This window comes from Sorghum bicolor, chromosome 1 (genome assembly GCF_000003195.3).
Source record: "Sorghum bicolor cultivar BTx623 chromosome 1, Sorghum_bicolor_NCBIv3, whole genome shotgun sequence".
Classification (NCBI taxonomy): Eukaryota; Viridiplantae; Streptophyta; class Magnoliopsida; order Poales; family Poaceae; genus Sorghum; species Sorghum bicolor.
Window position 1 is genome coordinate 5,784,279 of NC_012870.2, and position 14,098 is coordinate 5,798,376.

The 14,098-nt window shown below is 40.6% G+C and overlaps 1 protein-coding gene and 1 long non-coding RNA gene across 2 annotated transcripts; one reads left to right on the forward strand and one right to left on the reverse strand.

The window, feature by feature from the left end:
• Positions 10,894 to 12,201, forward strand: LOC110434934. Its single transcript, XM_021459991.1, has 4 exons — positions 10,894 to 10,930; positions 11,017 to 11,209; positions 11,335 to 12,081; positions 12,180 to 12,201. Exons 1-4 carry the CDS (start codon positions 10,894 to 10,896, stop codon positions 12,199 to 12,201), a joined length of 999 nt encoding a protein of 332 aa, XP_021315666.1.
• LOC110431954 lies at positions 12,339 to 13,752 on the reverse strand. Its single transcript, XR_002449418.1, has 2 exons — positions 13,513 to 13,752; positions 12,339 to 13,222 (listed from the first exon to the last, which is right to left on the reverse strand). It is a non-coding gene; the product is annotated as an uncharacterized LOC110431954 (long non-coding RNA).

Here is a 14,098-nt window from a genome sequence, read left to right on the forward strand (position 1 = left end):
AATATAACCCAAAGTAAAGAAAACAATAGATCTAGTTCATCATTTTCAATAGCAATTTAAACAAAAACTAATTGTCAGTAGAAGTGTCTACATTCGCTTTTTGTGACATATGAATAATCACACCACTCTTACAACACTCTTTCATTATCATATGGAACAACATAACAATCATTTTATGAAAAATATAAAACATTTTGATTATATACTAAATATTCCACTAAATGTGTGCATGAAAATTATAACTCATTACAAATATACTAACCTTGCACATTATTAGTTGGTGAGTCTGAAAATATTCTTGAGGAGGCTTCATTCTTGGCCACATGGTTCTCTTTGTTTTGTATACTATCCTCAAAAATGTTAGGCACAAGAATAGGTACAAGGGTACAACTATCCTCTAAACTAATGAACAAAAGTTTGTCTCATAAGAATTTTCTTGTCATTCCAAATTTATTCTATAAGAAGCTCACTAAGATTTCCACAAAACATCATTAGTTCAAACAGTAGATACATTCATAATTTTTCTTGTTTCACACATGACATCGTGCAAAAACATTATCAGTATTCACTTCCCCCTATTTTTACTCATCAGCACCAAGACCAGTATTCACTACTTGTGGGGGAAGGTGCGGTGGATGTCATTGGGATTTCTTAGGGTTGTTTGGTCGACGGTGTTAAAGTTTAACATATACTGTAGCATTTTTATTTTATTTAAAAATTAGTGTCCAATTATGAACTAATTTGGCTCAAATGATTCGTTTCACAAATTATTCTTTAGCTGTGTTTTTAGTTTTATAAATAATATATATTTAGTATTTCATGCATGTGTCCAAACAATCGATGTGATGAGAGTTATAGTTTAACAACATCAACTAAACAGGGCATAATGAGATAAATCTTTTAGGACTTCTTTGACAGATCTTTACTCAGGCCTTGTTTAGTTCGCAAAAAATACTGTAGCACTTTCGTTTTTATTTGACAAACATTGTCCAATCATGGAGTAACTAGGTTCAAAAGATTCATCTAACAAATTACAGGTAACCTGTACAATTAGTTTTTATTTTCATCTATATTTAATGCTCTATGTATGCGACCAAAGATTCGATATGACGGGGAATCTTCAAAATTTTTGCGAACTAAACAAGGCCTCAGCTTCAACTTCACCACTTTTTTTACTGAGGCTACTGTAGCATGAGCCAAATTGAAGCCCTAAAACACTAGCTTCACCGGCTTCAACACCTAGCTAGTCCATTTTGCTTAAAATGACTTTATCCGGTTCACACTACTATAGTCTTAACAAGAGCGTGATGGTAACTTTGTCATAGAAGCTTAAGCCTTTTTAGCCTATGCCAAACGGGCCCTTACAAACTGCGTTGCCAAACAAAAATTGGCCGCAGAGGATCACAGATTCGATGCATGGGGATCCTCCTCCTTCGTCCTGTTACCCGCACCCAACTTTGATTGGCCTTGTTTAGTTCCGAATAATTTTGCAAAATCGACACTGTAGCATTTTCGTTTGTATTTGACAAATATTGTCCAATTATGTACTAACTAGGCTCAAAAGATTTGTTTCGTCGATTTCGACCAAACTGTGCAATTAGTTTTTATTTTCGTCTATATTTAATACTTCATGCATGCGTTTAAAGATTTGATGTGACGGAGAATGTGAAAAATTTTGCAAAATTTTCTGGGAACTGGCCTTGTTTAGTTTTAGAAAAATTTTGGATTTCGCTACTGTAGCACTTTCGTTTGTTTGTGGCAAATATTATCCAATCATAGACTAACTAGGATCAAAATATTTGTCTCGCGATTTACAGATAAACTGCATAATTAGTTTTTGTTTTTCTCTATATTTAATGTTTCATGCATGTGCCGCAAGATTCGATGTGACGGAGAATCTTGAAAAATTTTGAGAACTAAACAAGGCCTAAACAAGGCCTAGGAATGATGGCAAAGTGGCCAGCAGCTACAACCCATGCAAGCTCTTTTGGTCTTTTGCTAGAGCCTGCAGGGCCACCTTGAGGCAAAGCTGGTAATCACATTGAGCTCCAAACCAAAAGGCAAGTAGCCAAGTACTCCGTACCAGGAGATTGCATATGCCATTAAAAAAATGCGTGGAAGATTAAGACCTTGTTTAGTTGGCAATTTTTTTTAAGATTCTCCGTTATATCAAATCTTACGGCACATACATAGAGCATTATATATAAATAAAAAATAACTAATTACATATTTTTTTGTAATTTATAAGACAAATTTTTAAGCCTAGTTAGTTCATGATTAGACAATATTTGTAAAATAAAAATGAAATTGTTACAATAGCAAAATCCAAAATTTTTCACGAACTAAACAAGGCCTAGCTTCTTCTTCCTCTTTGCTCCATGCTTCAGTCCCTTTCTCATGCAGGGGAGTTGGGCCAGCCGGCCAGGCCCCGCCGGGCGCCGGTCTTAAAGAAACTTTGCAGACATACTGGTGGATCTTACTATTCGGTTGTAGGAGTATTTATAGACTGTTTTGCAGGTCTTAGAACTTTTCTCTGATCTGTCATGCATGGTTTGTCACTGTGAGAAGTTATTAGGATCATAGGAAATGTGCCAGAATCCGATCAGATGGGCCGGTGCTTGCAGTTCAGATTACACGTTCGTGTGCAGTTGTGCACAGTTTGTCTGATCAAAGAATTATTTTAGGCCGGCTAGCAGAACCATTCATGGCTGGCACCTGGCACGCCATTACTTAAGCATGTTTCCTGTATATCTCTTCCCCAAAACATTCTCTCATTGAAGAAGACACGTAGTAATCTGGCACGCTAGTACTGTGAAGGCGTAGATAGGTACAGTAATAGCTAGCTCCGTACAGTAATAGTACTGTGTATGCATGTTAACGTCGGCGAGAATTGCCCCACGGTCTATTTCCACACGATTAGACAATTCATAAGGTATCTCTGCCTAAGGACTTCTTTAGTTCCCACCAAAAACTTTTCAAGATCATTTGTCACATCAAATCTTACAGCACATGCATTAAGCATTAAATATATATGAAAATAAAAACTAATTGTATAGTTTGCCTGTAAATCGGGAGACAAATGTTTTAAGAGTTACTCTATGATTAGACAATGTTTGTCAAATAAAAACGAAAGTGATACAGTAGCAAAATTCAAAAAAAAATTCACAACTAAACAAGACCTAAAGTTCCATCACATGGCCCTGTTCTATCTGCTGGTTTTTTTATACTCACCCAGAATCATGTGCACTTTGATTTGACTGTAAGTTTTTAATTGCATCTATTAGTATATAGGAGTACTACATAAATGTCTTACTGTTAATAATTGGTTAATATATTAATGCTGATACTTAGCTGAATTAAATGTTTTAACTAAATAAGAACATGTTCATGATTTTGACTAATATTTAGTTGGCTACAACAATTAGTCAACTTCTCACGTTTGGTTTCTCAAATCTTTAGCAATTTTTATTTTTAAACCTTTGGCTTTCAAATGTCGAGCACACCTGAGTTACAATGCATAGTGAATAATATGAGTGGGGATAAAAAAATATACAAAATAGTTAGTAACTAAAGTCTATCATGAGCTAATAAAAATAAGAAAATATCTATATGAGTTTCTATTTGAATATGAATATTTAAACACCAGAGTAGATAGAGTAATTGTGATGCAATGAATTGGATGAAAAAAGGAGAAGACTAATTGTAAATGCCTATAGTAGTGGGATAAAAGAAAATAACAATTCTTATCACTATTGTATTAGAATATGAAGGCAGCTAATCAAACACATAAATGTGTAATGCAAAGTGGAGACTATAATCTAGGATGGAAAGTTGTATATAGCACATAAATGTGTGCTAGGAATCCTATAATGTCTTAAGGGGAAAGAGTTTTATGTACAGAGACGAGCGAACAGGTGTGCCCTTCTATATAAGTCTAAGTTTTCTTTGATCTGGCTAGCGACTTAGAGGGCCGTGGAATGATTGTTGTCGAAGAACATGTAGTTACATTTTTTTCCAAAGGTTCCACATGGTATAGATGGTTAGGTGTTGAAGGCTCGCTTGTGCTCTTTATGTATTACTAGCAAAATATGCCCGTGCGTTGCTACGGGAGTAAATAGACGTTTGTAGAAAATGAGCACTTTGTTATATTTATTTGTGTTTTATCCTTTGTATTAAATTTGAAAATTTTTAAGCTTTTAAAAATGACTTTAAAGCAGATTGTCCATATATAGTTTATATACAAATTGTCCATATATAGTTTATATACATGCTCTTAGACTTTTTAGGACTTTTATTTCACGCGCAATGGCACCTTATACTCTCTGGTTGAAAGGAGCCTAATAAACATTTGAATTATAATTTCTAGATTTGATTTTGATTTTATATAGATTGTATAAGTTTCTATCAATTTGTGCATTGTTCGTGAAAAGACAAGAAGCTAACAATACATTTGTTATTGGTAAGCCGAAGTCTATGTAAATCTTGAGATTGATTTTTACTGTGCGTTGCAACGGGAGAAAACATCAAATGCCATAGAAAGTTATGACATAATGTTACATATTTATTTATATTTATTTTTATAAAATTTAAAATCCATAATTTATTTTATTGATAACCATAACATCTATGGTATTAGATAGTTAATATTTAAAATAATATGTAGCTTGGAGACATATTTATTTAATAATAAAAATAGAAATTAGTCAAACATTATCTTACTTTAATATTACCTCTTAATATACCTTAGTATTATAACATGAGAAGTTTGTTGCTAGCTTTATTTTTTTTATTTAGATTAGGATTCCTATGAAATATGATATATCAGTTAAATGTATATAGATTATGAACACATAGACTTATAAAGTGTTCATATGACATAACAACACATCAGGTAGTGGTAGCATCCTCAAGCATAATTTTAGGTAAATTAATAAATCAGTGAGATATACAGAAATTGTGCTAAAACTTTTACCACAAATCAAACATCACATTAAGTAGGCTATCATAAAATTTTCATAATAATTAGAGTAAGATAATTATAATTATAATTTTACACTAAAAAGTATAGACAAGCATCTCCGGCAAAAACAAATATACTAAAATTTGTGATATTTTTGTTTACTACATGGATCTGAATACCACTTGAAATGTCCTAATATGGCTAGAGGGGGGGTGAATAGCCTATTTAAAAATTCTACAAACTCACTAGAGCAAGGAGTTAGTAAATAACAAAGCGAAGCTTTTTGCTCTAGCTCTAAAGGGGAGTTTGCAAGCCACCTACCCAACAATTCTAGTTGCTATGATCACTATGCACACAAGAACTAAGTCTCTACAAGATACACTAGAGAACTAAGCTACACAAGGCAAAGTAAGCAACTAAACTAACTACACTAGTTTGCGTTAAGTAAAGGATAGGATGAGATATTTATACCGCCGTGTAGGGGATGAACCAATCACCAATATAAACAATCAAGCACCGGGAGAATGCCAATCAAACACAATTGAGACACCGATTTTTCTCCCGAGGTTCACGTGCTTGCCGGCACGCTACGTCCCCGTTGTGTCGACCAACACTTGGTGGTTCGGTGGCTAAGAGGTGTAGCACGAACCTCGTCCTCACTAGGACACCACAAGAACCTACCCACAAGTGAGGTAACTCAATGACACGAGCAATCCACTAGAGTTACCTTTCGGCTCTCCACCGGGGAAGGTACAAGACCCCTCACAATCACCGGGAGATGGCCACGAACAATCACCAACTCGTGCCAATCCTCCTCCGCTGCTCCAAGCCGTCTAGGTGGCGGCAACCACCAAGAGTAACAAGAAAACCGCAGCCAAGTCGATCCCCAAGTGCCACTAGATGCAATCACTCAAGCAAATGCACTTGGAATCACTCCCAATCTCACAAAGAAGTTTAATCTATGAAGGAGATGAGTGGGAGGTGTTTGCTTAGGCTCATAAGGATGTCTAGTAGTCAAGAATGCCAAGAGAGTGAGCCCCAAGCCGGCCAAACACGTATTTATAGCCCCTCAAGCAAATAGAGCAGTTGGCTCTTTCACTGGGCGAAAAACGGGGTCACCGGACGCTCTTAAAGGGGCACCGGACGCTCAACACCAGCGTCCGGTGCTCCAACGTAAGCCACGTGTCACGCTCGTGTCAGAAACTAACGGTCACCTGCAGTGCACCGGACGCTGAGCAAGTGAGCACCGGACGGTCCGGTGCACACCGGACTCATGCGCAGAGAGGTTTGCAAAACCTCCTCACACCGGACGCACACCACCGGACGCTCCAAGCTGCGTCCGGTGCCCATCGTCCGGTGCCTAACCCAAACCGAGTCAGGCAGCCTGCACACCGGACGCTCAGACACAGCGTCCGGTGCCTCTGAGCCAGCGTCCGGTGAGTGTTTTCTCAGCGAAAAACACTTCCGCGACTTCTCCAAATTTCCCACCGGCGCAATAGAAAACATGCACTTCATTTTCTCGAAAAGCGCCGAATCCCGCCTCGCAAGCTCGGCGGGAGGGAGAGAGGAACCCAACCTCTCTCTACCCTTCAAACTCCACCTCCTTCTCAAAGTGTGCCAACACCACAAAGTGTGTACCAACAATTGTGCACGTGTGTTAGCATTTTCACAATCATTTTCTTCGAAGGAGTTAAGTTAGCTCACTAGGTTCTAAATGCATGCACATGAACAATGACACCTAGTGGCACTTGATAACCGCTTAGCCAAAGAATTCCCCTCTTTATAGTACGGCTATTTATCCTAAATGTGATCACACCCTCTATGGTGTCTTGATCACCAAAACCAAAACTCTAAGCAGTACCTTTGCCCTGATCTCCATAGGGTTTTGTTTTTCTCTTTCTTCTTTTCCAAGTTGAGCACTTGATCGTCTTGTGGTCATCACCATCATCACTATGATCATCACTTGCTCCATCACTTGGCATGTACCAACCTCATTAAGTCTACACACTTAGCATAGAGGTTACTACTAGGGTTTCATCAATTATCCAAACCCAAACTAGGGCTTTCAATGTGGAGCTGAACAAAATTTATTTTGTAATTTTTAGATTTATCTATGAATTACTGTATATTTATTAATTTTAAAAGAGATTTTACATTGAGAACCTTAGAAAAACTTTTATTTTTTTCTCTTCCAGCCGGGCCGATTGCGGATGTAGCAGCATAGATTGGCGGACAGATTTTGTAGTTAGACCCTATACTTTTTTTATTCTTAATGTGCTCTAATATGTATAAGAGATTTTACATTGGAAATCATAAAAAAAACTTATATTCTTTTTTTTCTACTCCACAACTTACCAGCTAGGATTCTAGACGGAAGCGGATACGGTGGGCAGAAAACTTTTAGGCAGACTGAAATTTTCTCTCTTTATAGATAGTTATAGATATTGATCACAGGGCGTGCTCCCACCAATTTGCAACCGTGGTGAAACTTCCTTGTTGTTTTACGTCGTCCGAAGGCGATTTGGCTCCAGACCTCCTGCACAAAGGGGCAGGCAAGACAGGTGGGAACCAGTCTTCGGTGATCCATTGCCAAGTGCACAACTCTCTTCATGTGACCATCCACGAAGTGTGAGATTATTCGTTGGGATGATTTTATTACATGAGGATCCAAGCAAAGATTTTGCATTTATTGTGTATGTACACCCTGCAAATAATCACTACTGCATAAAACTTATTATAAGGCATGCAAAAAGGGTTTACAGAGGCCGGCAACCCGTCCAGCTCGAGATTAGTTGCCTGTCCCGGTTAATGAAAATAAAAAAAATTAAAAACTTGAATCCAGACTGGGCTTGGATCTGGACTTCACGGCACCGCCGCCACCCCTGCACAACGCCGCCGCGGCCACACGAGCCCTCCCCGTCGAATGTGGCTCCTCCTCGCCAGATCCGGTGTCCTCCTCGCCGGATACGCCAATGTTGGAGGTGCTCTGCCTTTGTGAGCTCCCTTTGCTCCTCGCCGTCGGATCTAGACACCTTGCACGCCCCACCGTCGGAGGAGAGGGAGGAAGGAGAGGGAACGTCGTCGGATCCGTGGACGGTGAGGGAGGGGCGCCACCACCGCAAAGGGACGCCGTTGCGCCATCGCCGTTGAGCCCTAAGCACCCTGCCGTGCTTCGCTTGCCGTTGGAGGGCCCTCACGCGCAAGGCTACCGTGGTTCGCCCGCTGATGGCGTGCCCCCCGCGCGCATGAGAACCACCATGGCCGTGCGCTGGAGACAGGAGGGGAGGCGTCGCTCTGCTCTAGAGATGTGTGGGTGAATACGGAGGGAAGGAGGAGTGGTAGGGAGGGAGCGCTGAGTGCGGCTGGGAGAGGTAGGGAAGGTGAGTGGGTTAGGGTTTTCCTTCGTATATGTACTCAGAGACAGAAACTGGGCTCATATAGACTTCCAGAAACTAAGCTCATATAGGCTTCGTTGATAGTAACTGGGCTCGACCACTATTAACCGAGGCGGGCCTTTGTAAGAGGTCCGCCTCTAAAAATGGAGGTATTTTTGGTGGCGGGCCTCTTGTCGGTTAATGGGTTTCAGAAGACGGTTAATAAAAAAAATAACATAATCTAGATATTAACCGAAGCAGCTAAAAGTGCTGCCTCCCTTCAAAAATTATTCCAAAACGTCTCGCTAAATTTTTTTTAATAGTGGTTGTTAGTTCCGTGTAGCCCTGTAAGTTGAGATTTGGTGCGACACCATCCATCTCCGGTTGTAGGCAGATGTTCTGCAACCATATCCAGAGGGAGATTAATTCTTTGACTTGTATTACTGAGGTTATCTTTCCCTTAAGGCTCTAATCCAGTTGTCGTTTGCAATTTCCAGTTTCATTGTTCTGTTTTTTCTTCTGGCAAGTTCGAAGATGTAGGGTGTGAGGTTCCTTGGTGCTTCTCCATTAAGCCAAATGTGATGCCAGTAGTCTCTGCCTTTCCATTGCCGATGAGGATGGTGATGGAGGCATCGAAAAGGAAGCGATCTATACTTCATTGCAAGGAAAATCAGTGACGAAACATGGTTTTCCGGCATCCACTGTCGCCACAACCACCGTAGATGCGGGGCTCTCATGAGTTTGTCAATGTCTATTGCCTTCGTTGATTTGGCAGGCAGGCAGGCAGTTGGACAATTAACAAGATAGTGACCTCCGTTGGGTTTTCTCCATTGAAAAGAGTGACGAATCTTGTTGATTAGTTTTCTTTGCTAAACAGCTAGCAGAGATACGATGAGGTGATAAGTTATGCCTTGTTTAGTTAATCTAAAAACTAAAAACTTTTCAATATTTCTCATCACATCAAATCTTACGGCACATGCATGAAACATTAAATATAGATGAAAACAAAAACTCATTACACAGTTTGTCTGTAAATCACGAGATAAATCTTTTCAAACTAGTTACTTTATAATTGGACAATGTTTATAAAATAGAAACGAAAGTGCTACAGTGTCAAAATAAAAAAATGGATGTAAACAAGGCCGTATAAGTTGGTGGCTAGTTGGGACTAATTAGCTGACTAATTCTAGCTACGAGCAGAGCGATAAACTACCTATTTACTATTAGGCCTCCTTTGAAACAAAGAAAAAACATTGGAATTTTAGAGCAGTTGAATTCTATAGAAAGGTTTTGTGTGCGCCTCTTTGGGGAAAAAAGATTCAACAATATGAAATTCTTTAGGATTGCATAAGGAAAGTTTCTGTGAGATCAACCTCATGTTGGTTTTCCTCTAAACACAAAAAAAAGTTTAAAGAAAAACCAACATGAGGTTGAACCTTATAGAAACTTAAGACTACATGAGAACTTTTATTCCATTTTAGATTACTATAGCAATGTAAGTTTCTTGTAACTCTAATCATGTCCTGTGTTTTGAGAATCCTGCATTCCAAAGGAGGTCTTGGAAGAGTAATAGTTTTGAACATTCCAAAGGTACTGTTGGCTGATTTATTATGAGAGAAAAATACTGCTGAATAGCCAGGAGATTTGACTGATAAGCCCAAACAAACAAGTCTTTTTCGTTTTCTGAGGAGTCAAATTCTTTTAACTTCCACTAATATATACCAGAGAACACTAATATTTATAGTACACACTTCCTCTGTCCTAAATTATCTCTCGCTTTTGGTTTCCATATCAAAAGTTTAACTCAATTTGTAGCAAATACATGCAACATTTATATCTCCACATAAATTTATTAAAAACTAGATTTAAATATTTTAATAATACTAATTATGTACCATAAATATTAATATTTTTTAATATATATATATTGTCAAAGTTGTTTTTTAAAGCCAAAACGATAGATACTGTGTAATAGAGGGAGTAATTATTATCATTAGATAAACCGCTGAATCTAAAATTTTCTATTATTCTTGTCAAATTCTAAAAGGTTTACCGATACAAATATTATAACGACCCATAATCCTCCTGTGACAGAAATAATAATTAAAAAAAACCCGAAACCTGGAGAATACGAAAGACCACGCCCATCTCCAAGAGTTTGGTAAAATTGACTTGCCAAATCTTAAGTTTTAGCAAGTTGCTAATTGATTTGGCAAGTGAAAAAAAGTGTTCTCTCCAAGAGTTTTCTATTCTAACTTGGTAAGAGCAACTCCAAGTGTTTGGCAAATATCACTTGGCAAATCTCTAGTTTTGCCAACTCAAAAACACATTTGCCTAGTGAAAAAATAGACCTTCTCCAACAGTAGCTACTTGGGCTTGGCAAATTCTAATTTGGTGGCCCACCTGTCAAAAAAATTTGGGCTGGCTTCTCATCCGCGCGACTCAGGGCGTCGCTATCGGCCGCGCGACTCGTTCCCTAGGTCGCGCGATCTCCCTTCCGTGCGGCTGGGAAGCATCGCTCCCTCCTTCCCGTCCTCCGCGCATGCGCAGCAGGTCACGATGGAGCGCCGCCGTGACGATGATCCAGCACCAGCAGGTACATCATCTCCCTCCATCCATTCGTACCTCTGCTACCGCCCCTCCATGACTAGAAAGCTTCCTGACTCTATCTTGCACGATCAGAAACCCAGCCTAGGAAGAGATCTCGTGCTCGGAGAGAGCTAGATGAATCATCATCGGATGACGATGACCTTCTGCTGTCCTCGGTTGCTCAAATTGTGAGTAATCTTTGCAACGACGACGAAAGAAAGCCTGGTGGCTCCGTCCCAGGTCATCGAGTTATTTATCGCGATAGAGAAGGCGGCCATGACCGGATGTACCAAGATTATTTAGCGGACAATGCAACGTTCGGCCCTGATATATTCCGTCGAAGCTACATGAGTTCATAATATTTGTTTAGTCATTTTGTTTGTTGCTGAATTTTTTAATCTATTACTTTAGGTTCCGGATGTCGAAGAATCTTTTTCTACGAATAATGAACGAAGTTGAAGCGCACGATGACTACTTCGTCCAGAAAAGAAATGCAGCCCATATACTCGGTCTGAGTTGCTTTCAAAAGGTCACTGCCGCAATGCGAATGCTGACATATGGAGTTCCAGCTGATGCTACAGATGAGTACATTCGCATTGGCGAAAGTACTGCATTGGAGAGCCTTCGCAAGTTTGTTGCTGCAGTGGTTGACATTTTTGAAGATGAATATCTGAGGTACCCCAAAGAGAAAGACACGGCACGCCTACTAGCATTGGGTGAGAAGAAAGGTTTTCCTGGAATGTTAGGATGCATCGACTGTATGCATTGGGCATGGAAGAACTGTCCATACAGTATACAAGGTCAGTACAAGGGGCATGTGGACAAACCCACTATCATCCTAGAGGCAGTTGCTTCAGACGATCTTTGGATCTGGCATGCCTTCTTCGGGATGCCTGGCTCGCACAATGACATCAATGTCCTTCACCGGTCCCCTTTGTTTGCAAACTTGGCGGAAGGCACAGCTCCACAGGTTAATTATACAGTTAATGGGCATGAATATACGATGGGGTATTATCTTGCAGATGGAATATACCCATCGTGGGCTACATTAGTGAAAACCATCAATCGTCCAGCGGGGAACAAGGAGAAATATTTTGCGAAGGCACAAGAAGCAGCAAGGAAGGCAGTGGAGAGAGCTTTTGGTGTTCTTCAAGCAAGGTTCGCCATTGTTCGTGGACCGGCTCGTATGTGGGACATAGAGACTCTAACATTGATCATGAAGGCTTGTATTATCATGCACAACATGATAATTGAAGACGAAGGGCATGTGGATCCTGACGAGCGTTTCGATGAGGAAGAGGAAAATGTGGAGCCCGGACATGGCCAGCCATCTCGTACACTACAGGAATTTATTGAGGCGCACCAAAGGATCAGAGACCCCGAAGCACATGGCCAACTCAAAGACGATCTCATTGAGCACCTCTGGAACAATCACCCTGATTTATATAGCTACCGAATTTAAAAATATATGCAATGAGTACTTTAGGTTTTTTGTCCTGTTGTTTAAAAATATATGTAATCATGATATACTGTGGAATAGTCGATCTATTTTTTTGTCCCCTCGCCTAAGATTTTGCTTTGTCTTCTTGATCCCGACTGCCTTCTTGATAGGTTCCGCCGGCTCATCATCTACATCTATTGCTACTTCTTGGATGGGTGATTCCTCACCTCTTGGGCTCGATGTTTTGTTGCGCTTCTTGCTGTTCTTCTCTTTATTCTTTTGTTGTTTCTCCAGATTGGCAAGGTGCACCCTCCTAGCTGCCCACTTGTCCTCCTTCTTCAGTATGTCATAACAATGGATAAGCGTGAATGACTTCTTTTCTTTGTCTAGTGCGGTGTACATCTTCGAGGCTTGTTTTCGATAGTCATGCCACTCTGATTCCTACGTTCAATAGCCTCTACGCATGAACAATACTTGTTCACTTGCAGCTGAATTGTAAGCCACCTGTGCATAATGGAACTTTGTGTCCTCACAGCATCAGTCTTCTTGTTCTTCAGAAAATAAGCATGAACTTTCTTCCAAAATGATGCACGAGTTTGATTGGCACCGTGAATTGGATCCTTGCTAACGTACAGCCATCCATCGCATATAACTTCATCTTCCTTAAAAAAAAGTTCTTGGACCTCTTGGATTTATTTGAGCTGCGAGTAGCCTGGACCTCTTCCACATCTTCATACTGTGTTTCTTGGGTCATCGGAATCTCGAAATCGTCGAGACCAGCAAGATCACCATCAACTTCATTGTGAACTCCGTTGCAAAGGATGTCAGTCAAAAATTCCCCCCCTTCCATTGCAATTGCTATAAAAAAAAGCATAATCAAACTCTTGCTGTACAGATGGAATATACCCAAGCGTACATATTGAATAGCAAATACGGTACATGGATTGCTGAACATATGCTTGCTGTACAGATGGAAAATCGACCCAAACCCTAGCATACAAATCGATCTAATAATTGATGAACATATAAGTTAATTTACAGATTGATCTATGGAACCAATTGACAGAAGGATACATTGATCTACTATGCAAGAACGCAGATTATGAAACATCTCCAAATCGATCACAAAGGAAGATGGAGTTCCTCACCTACACCAGCAGTCCTCGTCGATCCACGCCCCTCCTCGATCCGTCTCCTTCCAGCGTGCGGATCGGGATGGAGGTGCCGGCTCCTGATGGCTGCGATGATTGGAGGCGTCGAGTTTCAGATACAAGGCCCGGCGGCGTCGAGATGATCAGAGGCGTCGAGATGATTGGAGGACGCCGCGATGTATAGGACGATCGATGTATTGGCGCGCGCGGCAAAACACGCGGGGCCGCGCGGGGAAGGTTTCGCGCGCGCGGGAGGAGAGGCCGGGAGAACCGAAACGCGCGATGCCAAGCGCCGAGTAGCGCGCAAATATGCGCCTGGAACGATGGTTTTTGCCAACTCCACAAATTTGCCAAGTCCTTTTGCCAACTTGTTGGAGAAGGTTTTTTCTGATTTTGCCAAAAATTCAAATTTGCCAAGTGCTTTTGGCAAACACTTGGAGTTGCTCTAAATTCATAAAAGTAGGCCCACCTAGTATACTTCCGTGAGTTTCGGCGTTCGCTCACGCCGCGAGCCCGCAACTCTTCGCATCGCGCTGTCCTCGTCCTTCGCCGCAACGCTCCCTCCCCCGCCACCACCTTCTCC

Excerpts from the sequence above, each read along its gene's own strand:
- LOC110434934 (XM_021459991.1), top strand. The coding sequence starts at position 10,894 with ATGGAGCGCCGCCGTGACGATGATCCAGCACCAGCAG. Across the intron at positions 10,931-11,016 it reads CGATGATCCAGCACCAGCAG|AAACCCAGCCTAGGAAGAGA; the intron begins GTACATCATCTC and ends TTGCACGATCAG. Across the intron at positions 12,082-12,179 it reads TTTGGTGTTCTTCAAGCAAG|ACGAAGGGCATGTGGATCCT; the intron begins GTTCGCCATTGT and ends TGATAATTGAAG.